Source organism: Triticum urartu, chromosome 6A (genome assembly GCF_056163025.1).
Source record: "Triticum urartu cultivar PI428250 chromosome 6A, HENAU_Tu73, whole genome shotgun sequence".
Classification (NCBI taxonomy): domain Eukaryota; kingdom Viridiplantae; phylum Streptophyta; class Magnoliopsida; order Poales; family Poaceae; genus Triticum; species Triticum urartu.
Window position 1 is genome coordinate 483,029,194 of NC_141878.1, and position 16,712 is coordinate 483,045,905.

A 16,712-nucleotide genomic window follows, 5' to 3' on the forward strand; every position below is an offset into this window, starting at 1 on the left:
AGACCACCTATTTTATTTTATATGCCAAAAATTGACAGACACGAGTTTACACCCACTTAATAAGCACATCAATTTTTATCTGTGAGTTCTACAAAACTTAAAAAAAAATGCTATACTCACTAAGTTTCGGAAAATGAGTTACGCATTTTTTAATAAATCCGCTCTAGTCGACAGCCAGATGATCTAGGTCCGCTCCAACGAAATGTGGGCCAAAAATATCTCCACTCATAGGAGAAGAGGCAGTGGTTTCTCAAAAATAAAAAGAGGCTGTGGATGCCTGACTACAGTCTTTGAACAAACATTTTTGTCATTTCACCGCTTCCGGTGCTCAAATAATCGAAGAAATTAATCATTGTACCACCAGCTCCACATAAAAGAACAAAACACAAAAACGCCGGGAACCAACCCAATGATAAAACACCACTTGAAACGGACCATGCATGCGTCCGGAATCCCATAAGCATGCCCTCCGGAATAAAACAGATTAGGGTCACACCACGCCGATCAGCATCACGTCCATGTGACCGGCCAACAACCGGAGAGAAGAGAATGGAGTGGAGAGCGGCCGCTAGCTTGCGTCGGGTCCAATCCAAACGCCATAAACACTCGCACCACTCGGCGCCGTGGTGGGTAGAGCGAGCGAGCGAGGGAGGGGCCGGGGACCAGACCACCCCCCCATGATGCTGTCAGTGGCACGGAATGTAGAGACAGCGCTGGTGGCCGATGGCCGAACGCCGTGCGCTGTTGCCCGTGATTACCCGAATGGCCGGACCGCCTTTGCTAGTAGCCTTTTTGGCTTTGGTGGTGCCTCGCAGGTGATGGTGGTGGTGGGCAGATCGGGACCATTTACAGCGGGGATAAGAAATCGTCCAGGTGAAGAACTGTTCCTTGGAACGAATGCTGAAGTTTCTCAAAAAAAAAAAAACTTGGGATGCTGAATGTGCCAAGCTGGCACTGACTGACATGTGGAGGAGCATCGCGCCCGTCCGTCGCCGTCCCGCTGCATCCGGTAACCACCGCCGATCAACGTCGGGCGGGCCGTGGCGAGGGAAGTCCACACGGTTACGATCTCCCCATCATTTCACCCCACCCCACCTCACCTCACCCCAAAGCGTCAATGGCAATCAATCCGAGGACGGGGAAAGATGGGCTGGTAGCGGGCGGGTGAAAAGGCAGGAAATACTTTTGCTTCCCCTCCGCTGGGGCAAACGCAAGCCCGAACGAAAAGGGCTTCGTCAGCCGGGCGCAGAGAGGTTAAAAAAAGGTTAGGGGAGGGGAGGCCGGCGGAGCGCGAGGGGCGAGGCGACGCGGTGCGGTGCCGGGGACGGGCGCTGCTGGCCACGGTTATAAAAAGTAACGGGGCGCGTCGCGGGTAGAAAGCCAGGGGAGGGTGCGGTGGGAGGCAGGCCGCGGCTCATTTCCCCCCCTTCTTTCTTCCCCCCGCCCGCCCGCGCCGTTCCACGCCGCCGCCGCCCGCCGCCGCCACGGGGACACAATCACCGGCGCCGCGCCCCACCGGCCTCCTCCTTTGCGCCGCGCCGCGCGGGGCTGGGCTGAGGTGGGCCGCGCCGACACGCGGCACGTGGGGAGCCACCACCACCACCACCACCACCACCCCTATGCTCCTTTGCCCGCCTGCTAAGGTAAGGTATGGCATCGATTCCGCTCCATTGCCCCCGCCTTTCTCGCGTCGCGCTCCTTCCCTCTCTCTCCCTCCTCGCTTTGCTTGCTCCAGGCGATTTGCCCCGGATCTGTGTCCCAGCCGCCGGATCTGAGCGCCCACCGGGCATTCGCTCCAATGCGAATCCATGTATAGGTTTGTGCCTGGCCGTGCCGCGATAGCTTATTTTCAGGATTATGCCGGGATGCTTTTCTGTTTGGATTTTTCATCTTCCTTTGGTTGGCTGATTTAGATTTTTGCGCGGAAAGGTTCCTTTTCTCCCGTTAAAAGGCGCCTTTTTTCTTCCTATAGATGAGAAAAATCTATGTTTTCTGTGCTTGCAATGTAAATTGTGATTGAGGTGGCAATGCAGAAGTTTGAGAGAGAAGCTCAGAAAAACGAGGTAGCAATGCAGGCGTTTTCCCACTAATTCCAACCTGAGGCGATATTTTGAGTTCGGAGATGTTTCTATATGTATGGATTTTGCTACGATAAATCCGTTTCAGCCAGTAATGGGATAGCAACATTATTTTCGAATTTTGATGTTTCAAGCAACGGTATAGCTCGATCACCACGCCAATTGAGATGCCGGGTCGTTATTGCGATTGATGAATAGCATCATTGATAGTACCGATACTGTTTGCAATGTCCAGCTCCACCAATGTTATACACTTCTACCCTGGTATTAATGTATGCCTAGTATTATGTGATTTAGGTAAACGAGTGCTATACCTGATTCTGATATTTCCCTGGGAACTATGTTTCGTTTTGTGCATTAATGTTGGTTCTAGCAACACGTGAGCCGCAAATTATTATCCACTTAAAATGATTCAATTCAAAATTTTGCTGTGTACAGACCTCCATGTATCTTAGTATATTAAAAGGGATATTAAAATGGATTCTTTAAACTAGATTCGGAAATGTTGCTAAATTTGTGTTGGTTTCTGATAGAGATCGTCAGTTGACTGCGTTATATATAATCCAAATGGTTCTACGTCGCATCAATGTTCATGCTTCATGGAAATGATTCTTGTTCCTTTGGCATACACTATACCATGTCATCGAGCGCAAAAAGTTTTATAATCGACCACATCATTCTGATTCAAATAAATTGTGTCAGATTGCACCAGCAGTGATCTTGGGAGCTTAAAGTGTTCATCAAAGACATGGGAAAAGTGGTCTTCGGGGCATATCACCTTCAATGCAAGCTATTTGTTTCAGAAGAAACTTTTGATTGGCGTGTTTTAGCTCGTGGGAACACCCAACTCTTCTCTCTGGTGAACTGCACATAGTGGTTCTATGCTCAACGACAGCAGGCTGAGGCGATCCTGAAGCGATACTCCAGTCTATGCTCCACATCTACATGTAAAATACCTGCTTTGTTTTTCCTTTCTTTTGTTCTATTGGCTAAGTTTTTATCATCTCATTTTGTTTATTCTCTGTTTATCAGCGCATCATCTCCAGAGTAACTTCTTATTGTAGTCAAATCCAGTAGTAGATGCTGATCATGTAAACTGGCCAATGATGTGCTCGTAGAATAATTAAATTCTACTATTGGGAGTTCAAACTGTTCTTTCCTGCATGTATTAGCATGTGAAAACTAAATCAACCATATCTCTTGAAACATTCTGAATTTCTTTTCTCTTAATATATGCAGGGTCAACCATCTTTACTGCATTCAGTCTCCATCTGTCACTCCCTAGTTAGTTGCCATTTGCTTGCTGTATATCATCTGAGGTCAAGGCTCATCCTTGCTATATTCTGGAACTCTACTATGGTTGCTGTGGGATCTTCGTGAGGGGACCAAATCCAAGACAGCACAAACCAGTGGAGGCCCACTGTTCAATTGACGGATCATACATCTGTTTGTGCGAACTGATAGACAAGATATTGGTCGCTTAGACTTTGAAACACTTCTCTGTGCTTGTTGTTGATTTTTCTTGATACCTGGTTGTCCCAAAGGAAAAAGGCTTCTTGATACCTGGTTGTCCCAAAGGAAAAGGCTTCTTGATACCTGGTTGTCCAAAGGAAAAAGCTTCTATCAGGCAACAAAATTACCGGAAAAATGGATAGGTAACCCTTTTTGTATTTTTTCTCTCCTCTGGATAACTGTTGTATTGAATTCCTGTTTCGGGTTTGCATTTTTCTTAGAGCGCCTTATCTTTGCAGATTCAAGTTGATTAAGGAAGTTGGTGATGGGACATTCGGGAGCGTATGGCGCGCTATAAATAAACAAAATGGTGAAGTTGTACGTATCCTATGATATATCACTCTTGCTATCTTTACCTGAACTGTGAAACAATGAAGTTGACGTCAATGTTTCATATTAATCCAATGTAGGTGGCCGTTAAGAAAATGAAAAGAAAATATTATTCTTTCGAGGAATGTATGAGTTTACGTGAAGTAAAGGTACTTTAGCCAGTCATGTACTCGTCTCTCTGATGTTCTCTAGCATATTACTTACCTTCAAATAACATGTCTTCTTTATTGAAGTCTTTGCGGCGCATGAATCACCCTAACATAGTGAAGCTCAAGGAGGTCATAAGGGAAAATGATATATTATACTTCATAATGGAATACATGGTACTTAAGCACGTGATTGATAACAAAGTTTATAACTACCCCATATCATGCTTTTGTTGAATATTGTCCATTGTTTCATTTAGGAGTGCAATCTCTACCAACTTATGAAAGACAGAGTAAAGCCTTTCGCGGAGTCAGATGTCCGTAATTGGTGCTTTCAGATTTTCCAGGCTCTTGCCTATATGCACCAGAGGGGATACTTTCATCGTGACCTCAAACCAGGTAGGATTTCTTATGTACTCATCTACCCCCTGCCCTGTATTTTTCTACCAGCCAAATTAAATGGAAGTCTGACATTAGTGTATTGTGAGTTGTTGTTAAAGCCTTCTAGCAGCTATAGGTGTTCCAATTTTGCAGATCAACTGATGCATTTTTTTCATTCATTCATATTTTATTGTTTTATTAACTATATTGCTATACCATTCCAGAGAATCTGCTGGTTAGCAAAGATGTCCTAAAGCTAGCAGACTTTGGTCTAGCAAGAGAAATTTCATCTGCACCACCATACACAGAATATGTGTCAACACGCTGGTTAGTGCCGCTCCCATGGCCCCACCACACAGAGAACAACAATGATATACTTTTTCTTGAACCCCATGTGTTTCAATGTCTTAGGTACCGAGCACCTGAAGTATTGCTCCAGTCATCTGCTTATGATTCTGCAGTTGGTAAGAACCTACTACTGTCTACTTTGTGCTTGCCTACACATGCTAGCAACTAATAAATGGACCTTCTTCATAACTTGGTAGATATGTGGGCAATGGGTGCCATAATGGCCGAGCTGTTGACACTCCATCCTCTTTTCCCTGGCACAAGGTAATATGGTTTACCATATCTTCTGCTATTGTGACTGGCACTCTCTGCATACTTCGTATGATTGTGTCTGTTCTTTTCCCCTCGTAGTTACCGTCTTTGATCACTTGTTTCTTATTTCACTGTATAGTGAAGCAGATGAGATTCTCAAGATTTGCAACGTTATTGGTTGCCCAGATGAGCAAACATGGCCCCAGGGATTGTCTCTTGCAGAGGCGATGAAGTATCAGTTCCCACAGGTCAATATTCATGTTTCCTTGTCTATAGTACTATTGCTGTGATTCTCCAGGTCAGCAATTCTTGTGTAAGCAGTAGAATTAATACCTGTTATTTGCGTTATCTGTAAGTTACTAGCATCTGTGAGCTGTGTTATTTCCTTCGTCGTCATGCATTTTATGCCCTCATGTTAATCTTATGGGTCCTGTTTTCTTGAGAATATCAGGGCTGCTTCACTTTGCATATTGTGTAGCCTTCACACCTTTTTAAATGTTATGCATGGTTTATGGAGTGCAACTCCATGTTAGGTTTGAAACAAGACACGAGTCAACATCTTGTTCTAACTTGATTCATGACTTTAACCTAGATTATGTGTGATCTCATGCACTATGAATGCACATGAATACTTGCTCAGTGGTTCTTTGTATATGCAGATCAGAGGCAGTCAACTGTCGGAGGTAATGAAATCAGCCAGTAGTGAGGCAGTTGACCTTATATCCGTAAGTCCTTCAAATTTTTTGTCCTAGATGACATTCCCGAACTCATTGGGTTTCCTAATTTTCCTTTTCCTTCTACATCTTGTAGTCTCTGTGCTCATGGGATCCTTGCAAGAGACCAAAAGCTGCGGAAGTTCTCCAACATGCCTTCTTTAAGGTAAAACTATTTTTCCGATTGTTTTGTTGCTTTTTCTTTGCTCTGGAGACTAATCGGTTTTCTTCTTGTCATCCAACCATTAGGATTGTACATATGTTCCAGCTTCTGTCCGGCCAAAAGCTGCAGGCCCTCCTAAAACTCCTCCGGGTGGTTAGTATACACACTTTTGCCCCATAGCCTGTTCGTTCCTAAAGCCCTTGTTTTACTATGATTGGTCCATTTGTTTCAGTTGGAGCAAGAGGACTTTCAGGACACATTGCTCGGAGATACTCCACTGGAGCTCTCTCCACAAGCAAACCTGCTGCCAACATATCTATAAAACCGAGCAGCTTATCTAAGATCGGTAATATATATTATCTCTTTTCTTGAAGTACTCATAATTAACTAGCATTGCCGTCTAAATTGTAAATCTGTTTATCCATCTTCCAGGTGTGCAAAGAAAACTTCAATTGGATCGCCAGGCACCACAGAAGAGTGCACGGCCCACTGAGAGTAACACCAAACAAACTACTAGTCGAGTACCGGCAAGGAATAGCCCAGGCAAGTTTCCTATATAAAGCTGCTTTGCGAAATTTCCATCCCAAAGCTTGTGGTCTGATCATGAAGATCTTTTTTCTTTCTTTCACTGGAACCACAGGGAACGCGAACCCGATATTAAGGCATTCACGCAGTTTACCTGAAACTGGCCGGGCAACGGTTCAGAAGGTTTCGACTATCACCGAAAAGCTTGCTCATATGTCTGTGACCTCTCGAACACGCACGGCCGTGAAGCCCCCTGTCCCGCTGTTGAAGGCTGGGCATCTCAAGTCAGACTTCCTCGGGAAATCCGACGAAATCCCTCCGGCAAAGAGATTGACAAGAAAGTTGGTGAGCTAAAGGAGTATAGAGTGAAGAACCGATCAGCTGCAGCAGCGAGGCATGTAGGCTACAGAGCGAAAACCAGGTTCGCCTCGGCGCCAACCGTGTGTTTTGCCTGTTCATGGTCCTTGCGGTAGTTTCCTCCCCCTGCTTGCTTGGTTCAGGTGCCACGGTAGAGAATGTGTTGTGAATGTGCTCGAGCCTGCTGACCTTTCCCTGTACTGGGGTGTGGATTTGCCCATGCCCCGAGTTTGTCCCGTGTATGAACAAAACATGTGTGGTCTTGGTTTGGTTTGTGAACTAGTTTTCTCAATCGTTCATATCGCAGACCGTTGTCCTGTTCATGTGCAATCTAACAGTCGACAAACCCTCCAATGAAGAGGATAATTTGGCTTCGCTTGTACAGTTTGCGAGATTTAATAGAACACGTTAGTGTATCCTGCCTGGTCAAATTTTAAATTTGTTGGGAAGTCCATTCATATTTTTTGTTGCGCCGTGACAATATATCTCCCTTACATTTTCAAAGCTTTTAGGGTCTCTTTGGTTTGAAGTTTTTTGTTTTGTTTTGCATTTGCATTTGCTATTGGTGAGTTTGCCTGAAAATTGAAAGGCTGTAAGCCAACTTTTAGTCCATTCGATCCGAAAAAATGGATCGGGGTTCCACTATCAAATGGATAATTGGTGCAAGCTGAAGGATATTGCACCCCTCATTCATGAAAAATTGGAAGGTGAGCGAGGCGCTCAAGGAAAATGCGAAAATGCTTGGATTTATAAAATTAAGCTCTCCTATGATTTCTCCTGGGTTCATATCGTTGAGTTCATTGACCTTTGGATGCTTATCCATATTTCCACCTTGATGACCTCACTGAGGATGGCATTGTTGGGAAGCATACAAATGATGATCATTACATGACGACCTCTGCAAATAAAGTGCAATTCTTGGTGATCATCTTATCCTCTATGGAGCACACGGTTTGGAAGCTTGGCCCTCCCAAGGTCAAGTTTTTCATGTGGCCTATTCAATTAAGGGTTTGGACGGCCGACCGCTTGGCCAAGCGTGGATGGCCAAATTGCGGCCCTTGTCTGCTTTGCGGAAGGGAGGCATCATGCTTTGATTTTGAAGCCTTGTCTTTGTCTGGCTTCATCTTGGGACTTTTGATACCTTCTTATGAATTGGTGGATCAACCTCTCCGGGTTGACACCCATGGCATCTCTTACAATGCTTGTGTATTGGACAATTTGAAACGAAAGGAATTCCCGTGTCTTCCATCACAAGAGTGCCCCTCCGTCTATTTTGCTCAACATGATAAAGAATGAGGCCAAGCTTTGAGTCATCACCGTCTGTAGATTTGTGAGGTGCCAGTTTGGGCGAGATTTGTACTTGGCCATGGCTGAATTGTGGTCTGTACTACCACTTGAATCGTTGAAACCCATTGGGAAGGAATGGCTACTGCAGGTCCTAGCTCCTCTAACTGATACTCAGAGAAGTATGGTGATGCTAATCTTTTGGAGAAGCTGGTATGTCCGGAACGAAATTATTCACTTCAAACCTGCCCCACCTATGGTTGTCTCGATGCGGTTCTTACAGGAACATATGAATATTTTGTTCTGCATCAAAATAAACCCCCATATGGACCTGGCAAAGGGAAAGCACAACATTAATTTTGAACAAAGAGCCATACCACAAGTGCAAGCCCCCGTTACTGAAACTTCATGGAAATTGCCTCAACAAGGTTGGGTCAAGCTTAGTATGGATGGTTCTTACTCATCGGAAGGTGGTGCGGGAGCTGGGATGATATTGCCGAATGTTGATGCCACTATTGCATGGAAGGGGTGTCTTTTGCAATTCAACGATCTGATCTTCTCATTGAAATCGAGATGGATTCGAGGGTGGCGGTGGAGATGCTATCCAGTGGTGTAGTGGATCGTTCAGTTTATGCTTCTTTAGTTGGTGAAATTAAATTTCTGTTAAACCTTAGGCATTCTTGTATTACTTATGTCCCTCGCTGTCAGAATAAAGCGAGTGATAGGCATGCCAGCTTTGCTAGATTAGAAGGTCGGACCATGACCTCGGTTGGGTCAGGACCTGAGGATATTGTGAAGATTGTCCTGGAGGATTGTAAGGACCTGGTAATTGAGTACAAGTTTTGTTTACCCGAAAAAAATAGTCATCACCGTCTGCCAAAAAATTAGGGTCAATAATGCCTGGAGAGTAATCATTTTATCTTCTAAGGCTGGTCGCCTATAACACAAACTCTATTTTGCTCTTAATTAATAGATGAGGCAAAACTTATGCCTTTGTTTTGAAAAAAATGATAATTGGTGTAAGTTAATTATTTGGGAGAAGAAAAGGAGGAAAGCTCCGCCCCGAGGCCGAGCCAGGATAAAGCACTAGCCAGAGATAGGCGGAGCATTGACATGGAGGAGGGGGGTTTGCTTTTCGTGCTTGATCGCCCGCTCGGATTAGGTAAAGTGTCGCCGCAACTAGAGGCAAGTTAGGGAGACGAGTGGCTAATGAAGGGGTGGTTGGAGTAGGAAAAAAGGACAGAGGGAGAAGGAAAGGCTCAATGAAAGTGTGTTTTTACTTTCTAGTCTCGGGCTCACATGCACCCGGATAAACAGTAAAATCCAAAAAAAATATTACTGAAAATCTAAAAAAAACTATGTTTTTAGATAAACACTGATGAATGTTTGAATTGCATGTGAATTTTTGTTATGAAATCACATTCGTGGATGTGTGGGAAAAAATAAAATTAGTGCTTGAAAATGATACGAAATCTTTTTGAAGTATAGATTCTGTTTTAATAGCCCAGACCTCCACAAATGCCATTACATCACAAATTCTTGCACGCAGCTGAAACAGTCAATCAATGTTTATATTAATTTTTGTTTCAGATTTTAGATTTTTTTGTTATTTCCCCCTTCAGCTTTTACTGTTCATATGTGAGCATGTGAGCTCGAGACTAGAAACTCAATGTCCATGCCACATTTCTACCAATATTACTATTCATCATCCAAGGTGCAGAATAACTTATTCTTCACTCGAGGTAAACTTTCGATCACTTCATAAATAAATTACGTTTGGAATACAAATATTTACATTCATATTGATTCACTACGTAAAATTTGGTATAAGAAAACAGAAAAAGGTTATAAGACCATAAATATCGTATTTTATGTATGTTTTACACTATGTTTTTACATTCGTAATTTTACGTAACATAAAATATTTTTTACGACGAGTATATATTTTCTTACGTTCTCTTTTTACGTATGAAATAAGACACAATTTACGAAACCTAAAAATACGATTCATTGATGCCTAAATAGAGAGGGGGTGAAGAATAATTATTCCTCACCCAGGGTGATATATATTTTGCCTGTTTCTTACCGTTGTGAAGTTCATGTGAGATTTAAACAGATCAAAGTTCACACAAAGCAGGTAAAAAAAGAACAAAGAAACAAACGAATCACACTGTTCAGCAAGATACAAACCGATCCAAAAAAAGGAAGAACCGGTAACTGTCCGGTAAACACATTTTACGCAAGGCGCAGCAGCCTGAACCATCAACCTGCCGCCTCTCAAGACGAATGAACTAACGGCAGCACTAGCTTTAGTACAGTATAAGTATCACACCATCACCATCACTCTAACCTACGAGGCCCCCCTGGACCCGAGTCACCTGACGTACGTACGTGTTAGCTGGCTGCTTCAGTTCAGTGTGCCTCGGTCGCTCGTCGCTACAGATACTGCGTGTGTATCCGGTCCCGGTTCTGCTCCCACCACACCTTGGCCCGCTCCTCGCCGAACCGCTCCCGGCTGCAACCACACACACGCACACCATCGGTCGGGTTAGTCGAGTTCACGTGAGCGCGCGAGATTCGGCAGCAGCAAAGGTGATGGTCGGCCAGCGGTGGGCGTGCCTGAAGCGGACGCGGCGGAGCTCGCGGGTGCCGTCGCCGAGCTCGCGGATGGTGATGTGCACGCCGGGCTCGTCCTGCTCCACCCACTCCGCCGCCTCCAGGTCGCTCGCGTTGCTCACCGACACGGACGCCTCGTCCAGCGACGACGTCGTGGCGCGCGACGGGTCGTAGGGCGCCGGGGCGCCGGCGCTCGACGGCATCGACGACGCGCCCGCCCCCGCGGCCGAGTTGAGCATGTTGAAGTGGTGCGCCCACACGTGGTCCGACGGGTCCGGCACGGCCGTGGACGGGTGGCACGCCGCCTTGTATGACGTGGTCCGGGTGATGGGCCGCTCCCTGCTCGCCGCCGTCGCGGACGGCGGCGGCAGCACCACCGGGCTCTCCCTCGTCGAGCCGGCGCGGGAGTAGAATGATTCTCTCTGCTTGCAATGCAAACCCACGGTTTCAAATCATGATCAGGACACGGATGAAACGAGAGGACGACGTGGAAATATATGGCGGCCGGCGACTGACCTGCATGGCGTCGTCGATGGAGGACGACGGCGTCGAGAGGCCCTGCTGCCGGAACGTCTGCACGTTGTACAGCTCCACCACGCGGTCGTAGTTCTCGCCCCACCACCGCTGCGCCTCCCACTTGTTGAACATCTCCCGGCTGCATTTTTTTTATGTTGCTTCATCAGTTCATCACTATCACTCAGTCTCTGCTCACGATACCGGCATCGAAGCATCGATCGATCGGCACAAACCTGAAGCGGATGCGCTTGAGGTCGTTGCCGGCGCCGCCGGGGATGGAGACGAAAGTGATGTGCACGCCGGGCTCCACCTGCGCGGTCCACTCCCTCGGCACGCGGTCTTCCTCCAGGACGACGGCCTCCTCATCGTCTTCGTCGTCCTCGGCCTCCTCCCCGATGCTCGGTATCCAGCTCGCGCTCGGGTTCCTCGCGTGCGGCTGGAAGCCATGGTTGATCTTGGGCATGTCCCACGTTGTTGACGGGGCGCCCGCGCTCGACGTTGTTCTCGTGTAGCTGTACGCCTCGCCGGCCCCGTCGGACGTGAAGCCCGAGTCGTCGATGATGCCCGGGTACGCGGCCAGCCGGCTGGAGCGGTGGAAGCGGTTGCCCCTGAAAGATGGGCTCCCGGTGGCCTTGTAGTGCTTGCCGGAGCCGGAGAACTTGAGCACCATGTCCTTGAGCTGGAAGCACATTTGCAGGAGCTCCGTCAGTCAGCCAGATCACCAGTTAATGTAATGTAATATACTCATAGCAGAGAAGACAAAATATCAATTGTGACTCGAATTAGTAGCAGCATATAGTACTAGAGAAGGGAACGTGTTATAATTAATTAATTGTTAATTCTACTCGATTAGGACCCAACAAAAGAACGGACGAAAGGAACGCCGTGTTAGCTTGCCGGGGTGTAGCTGAATATTCAGACACACATTTCTTCAAACAATATCACCAAGTACATCAGTGTCGCGAATATATTTCGCCTCGCAATCAAACGTCTCGCTCTAGTGTGATGCCATCCATCACGGTTAGTACTTTCTTTCTTTTTTATGAGAAAATCTCTCTCTCTCTCTCTCTCTCTCTCTCGCTCTCTAGACACCACCACTACCACATTTGGGGCATGGTATCACCTAAGCATCGGGAGCGCTTGATATTTCCCCCCACACACGTCCATAATGAACGGCTCCGCCCAACCCAAGAGCCACAGGGAGGAATCATCATGATCACTTTTAGGTCTAGAATGTGCCCTAATCTTGTTCCCGAGATCAAGCATCAAGATCGTGCCTACTGCGCGATAATTCATCAGTCTTTAAGCAAAGCTTCAATCATAACAGCGGGTGTTTAATGATAGATGCCGTTGTTGTAACTAGTGGTAGTAGGAAACTAACCACGCAGCACATTTTCGCCTAGCAGAAGCCTAGAAAGCACAAAGGAACCAAAGGCCAAGCGCACCACCGTGCCCTAATTAGTCCAGCGAGGACATCTTTGGTCTGAAGCAAGGAACAAATAAGCACTTGCGTACTACTACTCCAAGACAAAGCGGCACCGATCATGATCAGCCAGCGGGGAGGCTCCCATAATGCATGCCGTGTGTTGCCTAACGTTTGTACTTTAACTGATTGCAAAAGCCAAAGCGTGCAGGAAGCCAAGGTGTAAGGAAAGGACAGTGGTAAACACTCGAGGGGTGGCATGATAACGCAGAGAGGATGATGGATGGATGGTGCAGGGAGAAAGAGGCCCGGGCCGGGCCTAACTCTGAAGCCTAGCCTTGCGACCAGGCCCATGGAAGGACCACGGAATGAGTGATGCTACTACGGGCTACGGCCCACCTTTATTCCTTGCGTGAGCAGCAACACACACATTTGGAACTCGTATTATAAAAGAAAAGATAGAGAGAGTATTATAGTATTGGCTTGGAAGAGTAAAGCCAAGGGTTAAATCAACCAAAGAGCGGCTTTCCAGGATGGAAAGGCCCCATTAGCATCTCCCATCATGTGTGCTTCGCCATACCTTTCTTCGGAGCAAAGAGGACGGACGGACGAACAAGCAACGGTACCAAGTGCGAAAGGCGGAGAGGGGAATGCGGGGAACAAAAGAGACGAGAACAAATCCCATCCTTGCGCACAGCGCCCCAACCCAAGCCTGGGCGTTCCGGTGCGGGGATCGATCTAGGAAAAGCAGGCGCTTATATTCCCCTGGGCCTTGACCGACTTTGTGACCCAAGAATGTTTGGAAATGTGAGGACACTGCCATCCATCATGTACTACTAGCTCCCACTTGGACGCCGTTCTCCCGCTTTTCATTTGAAAAAAACTAGACTGGAATGCTGTGTACTGTGTAGTACTCCTATGTGTAGTGTATTGCTGTGCTCCCTCGTGTTCTTTTTCAAATGTCAGGGACGACATGCATGGTGGCGGCGAGTAGTTGCAGAGCGCATTCAAATCGACTGATCAATGCATGTAGTACGTACGTGGTACTCTCTGCACGAGCAGAAAAAGCAGAAGCCATGGTGGGCGCTAGCTTAGCTTATAGCTGTTCTTCCTCGGGATACCGAGTTTATTTGTTGGGATGCAGCAGCAGAACACTAAGTGAGTAGGTAAAGATGCAGGTACGTAGTACTAGCCACTACTGCACGACGGAGTACATACATACCTGTGAGGTGAGGGACTTGCCGGCGTCCCTGCCGTTGGGTGCGCCGACAGCACGGGAGCCGTCCTCCCCACCGTCCTTGGTCGAGCAGGCGATGCATGCCAGCATCTTCGCTTCTCCCTTTCACGCCCCGCCGGCCACTCGATCGCCTGCTTCTCCCCTGCTCTGCCTAGGTAGACTGGATCACACTGCATAGCAGGTATATATAAACGATTGTTGGTCAGTTGATGCTTATCTTGAGTGACACCAAGCTTCACGCAAAGGAAAATGCAAATGAAAGGTACTATGAGTGGTTAAGAAGCTCCGGTGCAGCCGCCGGCGGCATGTGTAAAGGGTCTGTCTCTTCTCGGATGAAATGAATGAATATTTCTGCATCGAGCTTGTACTACGTGGCACCGGGCCCGTACGAGAAGCACATGAGCAGGGCCATGCACGTTTGGGCGAGAGAGCGCGCGGCCGGCATAAATTCCTGGTGAGTCAGTCAGTCAGTGCCGGCGACGTGCGCGCGCCGGCCACCCTAGGCCTAATGCATGCCGCTCTGGCCTCTGCCGCAGCCTTTGGGGCCTCCTTAAACGCGCGCACGCGGACGGACAGCAACCGCACGTCGCGCGCGCGCGGGCAGCCACAGCCCACAGCCATCGCCGTACGGGCGCGGGCGGGCACCCGCAGTGCCTATCGGGAGAGCGCACGCGCGCGCGACGGGCCCCATGCATGTGTGCACGCGCCGGGGTGGGCGCCCGGGCATAGGAGCTGCAGCTAGCTAGCCCCGTCCGTCCATGTCCGCTCTGGCTGCAGGCACTGTCGCTATGCCATGTCTGTCTCGTGGAGCTGCCCCGCTAGGCCCTGCGCGGTAGGGGCGCCACGGAGCAAGGAACCGAGTCAATGCGGCAGCGTAGGAGGCTGCTTCGTACCACAGGCTATTTGACAGAGAGCAGCGGCCGGTGGTGCAAGGCCGGTAGGTTGATTGCATGCATGGATCGGTGATAGGGTGATGATGGTGATAGGGTGACACCGGATCGATGCTGGATGCTGCGCGCTGCGAGCCCGCCACCGGTGGGATCGGCGGGCTTTCCAGAGCGGAGGGGTGGGCTCGGTACTCGGTAGAGTGTTCATTCAAGTTCTACGACGGGCCTCATTTATCTGCGCTGCTGGACACTGCCGCAAGTACAGCGTGCGCAGAGAAGGTTCCGCGTAGATCTTGTGTAAGTGTATATCATCGCTGGAAATGATTCTCGCAAAAAAAGAAACAGTAACAATAAATTAACAGTGGTAGAACAACTACAGCCTGCCCTCTCCGTATGTCGATCCCTGTCGCTCCTCTGTCAGCTAGCTTGAGAGAGGCGAACAAGGGACCTGATGGATGCACATATTGCCCGGATAGGCCCATGAGGCCCTTTAAGGCCCAGGGCCCCGAGGAGGTTCTCGGTCACTGCCAGTGGACCCCAGTAGAAAAATCGAAATGCAAACCTACATCACAAATCCAACATCGCCACTACCCCCGCTAGCTAACGTAACAGCGTGCCATCTCAGAGAAGATGAGGATAACAGTGCCACGCAGAGATTTAAGACCAGCTATCGTGCCGTTTCTAAGCAGAAGCTGATATACAGTACGAGCCATGAACGGATATGCATAATGCCAAATGAAGGCAGCACACTTACCAGTTCCGCAAACGTCCCGATCGATCGCAGCAGCGCTTCCGGCCACGCGGCAACAGTGGTGGCGTCCGTATCCCCCCCTCGCTCACTGCTGCATCCTTTTTTGAGTGGTCATCTCACTGCTGCCTCTGACGCCGAAATGATCTGAAGATTGAACAGGGGGAGGAAGCGGATTATACTCCACTTACACTTAGTATGATGATGATGATGATGATGAGGCAAGTGTGCGACTAAACTCGAAGGTTCGGTGTGCGAATCACCACGAGCCTCCCCCGGTAAAGAAACGGAGGAGGGGGAGGAGGAGGAGCACTCATTGGTGCGAGAGGGCGTCCACGCCACGGGAAAAAGGCAACAGTGGGAAACAATGGGATTGCCCCCCGAATGGATGGATGGACCCAGGAGAGGCTGGAGATCTTAATGATCAACGCCGCAACGAACTCGATGGCGCCCGGTAAAAAGAGAGAAGGCAGACCGAAATGTCCTAGAAAAAGAAGGAAAAAACAGAGCCGGAATGCGAAGCCAAGACGAACAAGATCTTCTCGGGAAAGGGAAAAAAAGAAGAACTTGGGAGTACCTTCTTCTTCTTTCCTCTTCTTGGCCGCTGCCTCCGCTCTGCCCCTCTGGTGAAATGCCCGGTGGAGCAGACTGCGGACGGATCCTCGTAGGCGCGCGCGGGCGGGCGGGCCGGCGGCGGAGGGGCAGGATCGCCGCGGAAACGACACCGCGCGGCAGAGCTTTCGGCTGACGCAGCCCTCTCGAGCAACTGACGAGGAGGGAGTTTATTTTCTTTCTAATTGTTTTCGCGAGAGGGGAGCAGAGGGAGGAGGGAGGAAGCAGAGAGGGTGCTGGTGGGGGCGGGGGGTGGGACGGGATCCCCGGATTCGCTCCCGGCCGTCTGATCCGCCCTGGAAATCGAGCGAATGCCGCTGCCAGAGCACGCGCACGCCGACCCAGCGCTGTGCCTCCCCGAGTATTTATATAGGGGCCTCGCCTCCGCCCCGCCCCGGCGAGGTCGGTCGGTCGGTTTTCAGGCGATCCGCGCCGTCCGTATCGCCCGCGTGGATGCGTGGCGTGCCGGCACCGTGGGACGGATTCGGGTGGGCCGCCCGTGCTCCCCCCGCCCCGTTATCCACGCATGGCGCCCTACGTGACGTGTTTGGTGCTAAAGTTGCGCAGGTGCGGGGCGCGTGACG

General features: G+C 48.8%; 2 protein-coding genes across 3 annotated transcripts; one reads left to right on the top strand and one right to left on the bottom strand.

The window, feature by feature from the left end:
* The first annotated feature begins 1,203 nt into the window (after positions 1-1,203).
* LOC125514218 (cyclin-dependent kinase F-4) lies at positions 1,204-7,221 on the top strand. Its single transcript, XM_048679507.2, has 17 exons — positions 1,204-1,648; positions 2,781-3,025; positions 3,318-3,733; positions 3,830-3,908; positions 4,001-4,069; positions 4,154-4,243; positions 4,327-4,465; positions 4,672-4,774; positions 4,859-4,911; positions 4,993-5,059; positions 5,187-5,295; positions 5,707-5,772; positions 5,858-5,926; positions 6,010-6,076; positions 6,156-6,269; positions 6,356-6,466; positions 6,564-7,221. The coding sequence occupies exons 3-17, from the start codon at positions 3,726-3,728 to the stop codon at positions 6,800-6,802; spliced, it is 1,383 nt and encodes a 460-aa protein (XP_048535464.1). The 5' UTR covers positions 1,204-1,648; positions 2,781-3,025; positions 3,318-3,725; the 3' UTR covers positions 6,803-7,221.
* Positions 7,222-10,227: 3,006 nt separating this feature from the next.
* On the bottom strand, positions 10,228-16,465 carry LOC125514220 (protein Brevis radix-like 2). 2 transcript variants are annotated; one of them, XM_048679508.2, is made up of 7 exons: positions 16,094-16,464; positions 15,523-15,663; positions 13,867-14,051; positions 11,455-11,900; positions 11,222-11,360; positions 10,709-11,127; positions 10,228-10,604 (listed from the first exon to the last, which is right to left on the bottom strand). In XM_048679508.2, exons 3-7 carry the CDS (start codon positions 13,969-13,971, stop codon positions 10,526-10,528), a joined length of 1,188 nt encoding a protein of 395 aa, XP_048535465.1. In that variant the 5' UTR covers positions 13,972-14,051; positions 15,523-15,663; positions 16,094-16,464; the 3' UTR covers positions 10,228-10,525. The 2 variants fall into 2 exon arrangements, with proteins under 2 accessions (XP_048535465.1, XP_087384532.1); XM_087528406.1 differs by lacking the exon at positions 15,523-15,663 and having other exon boundaries at positions 16,094-16,465.
* Between the last annotated feature and the right edge of the window lie 247 nt (positions 16,466-16,712).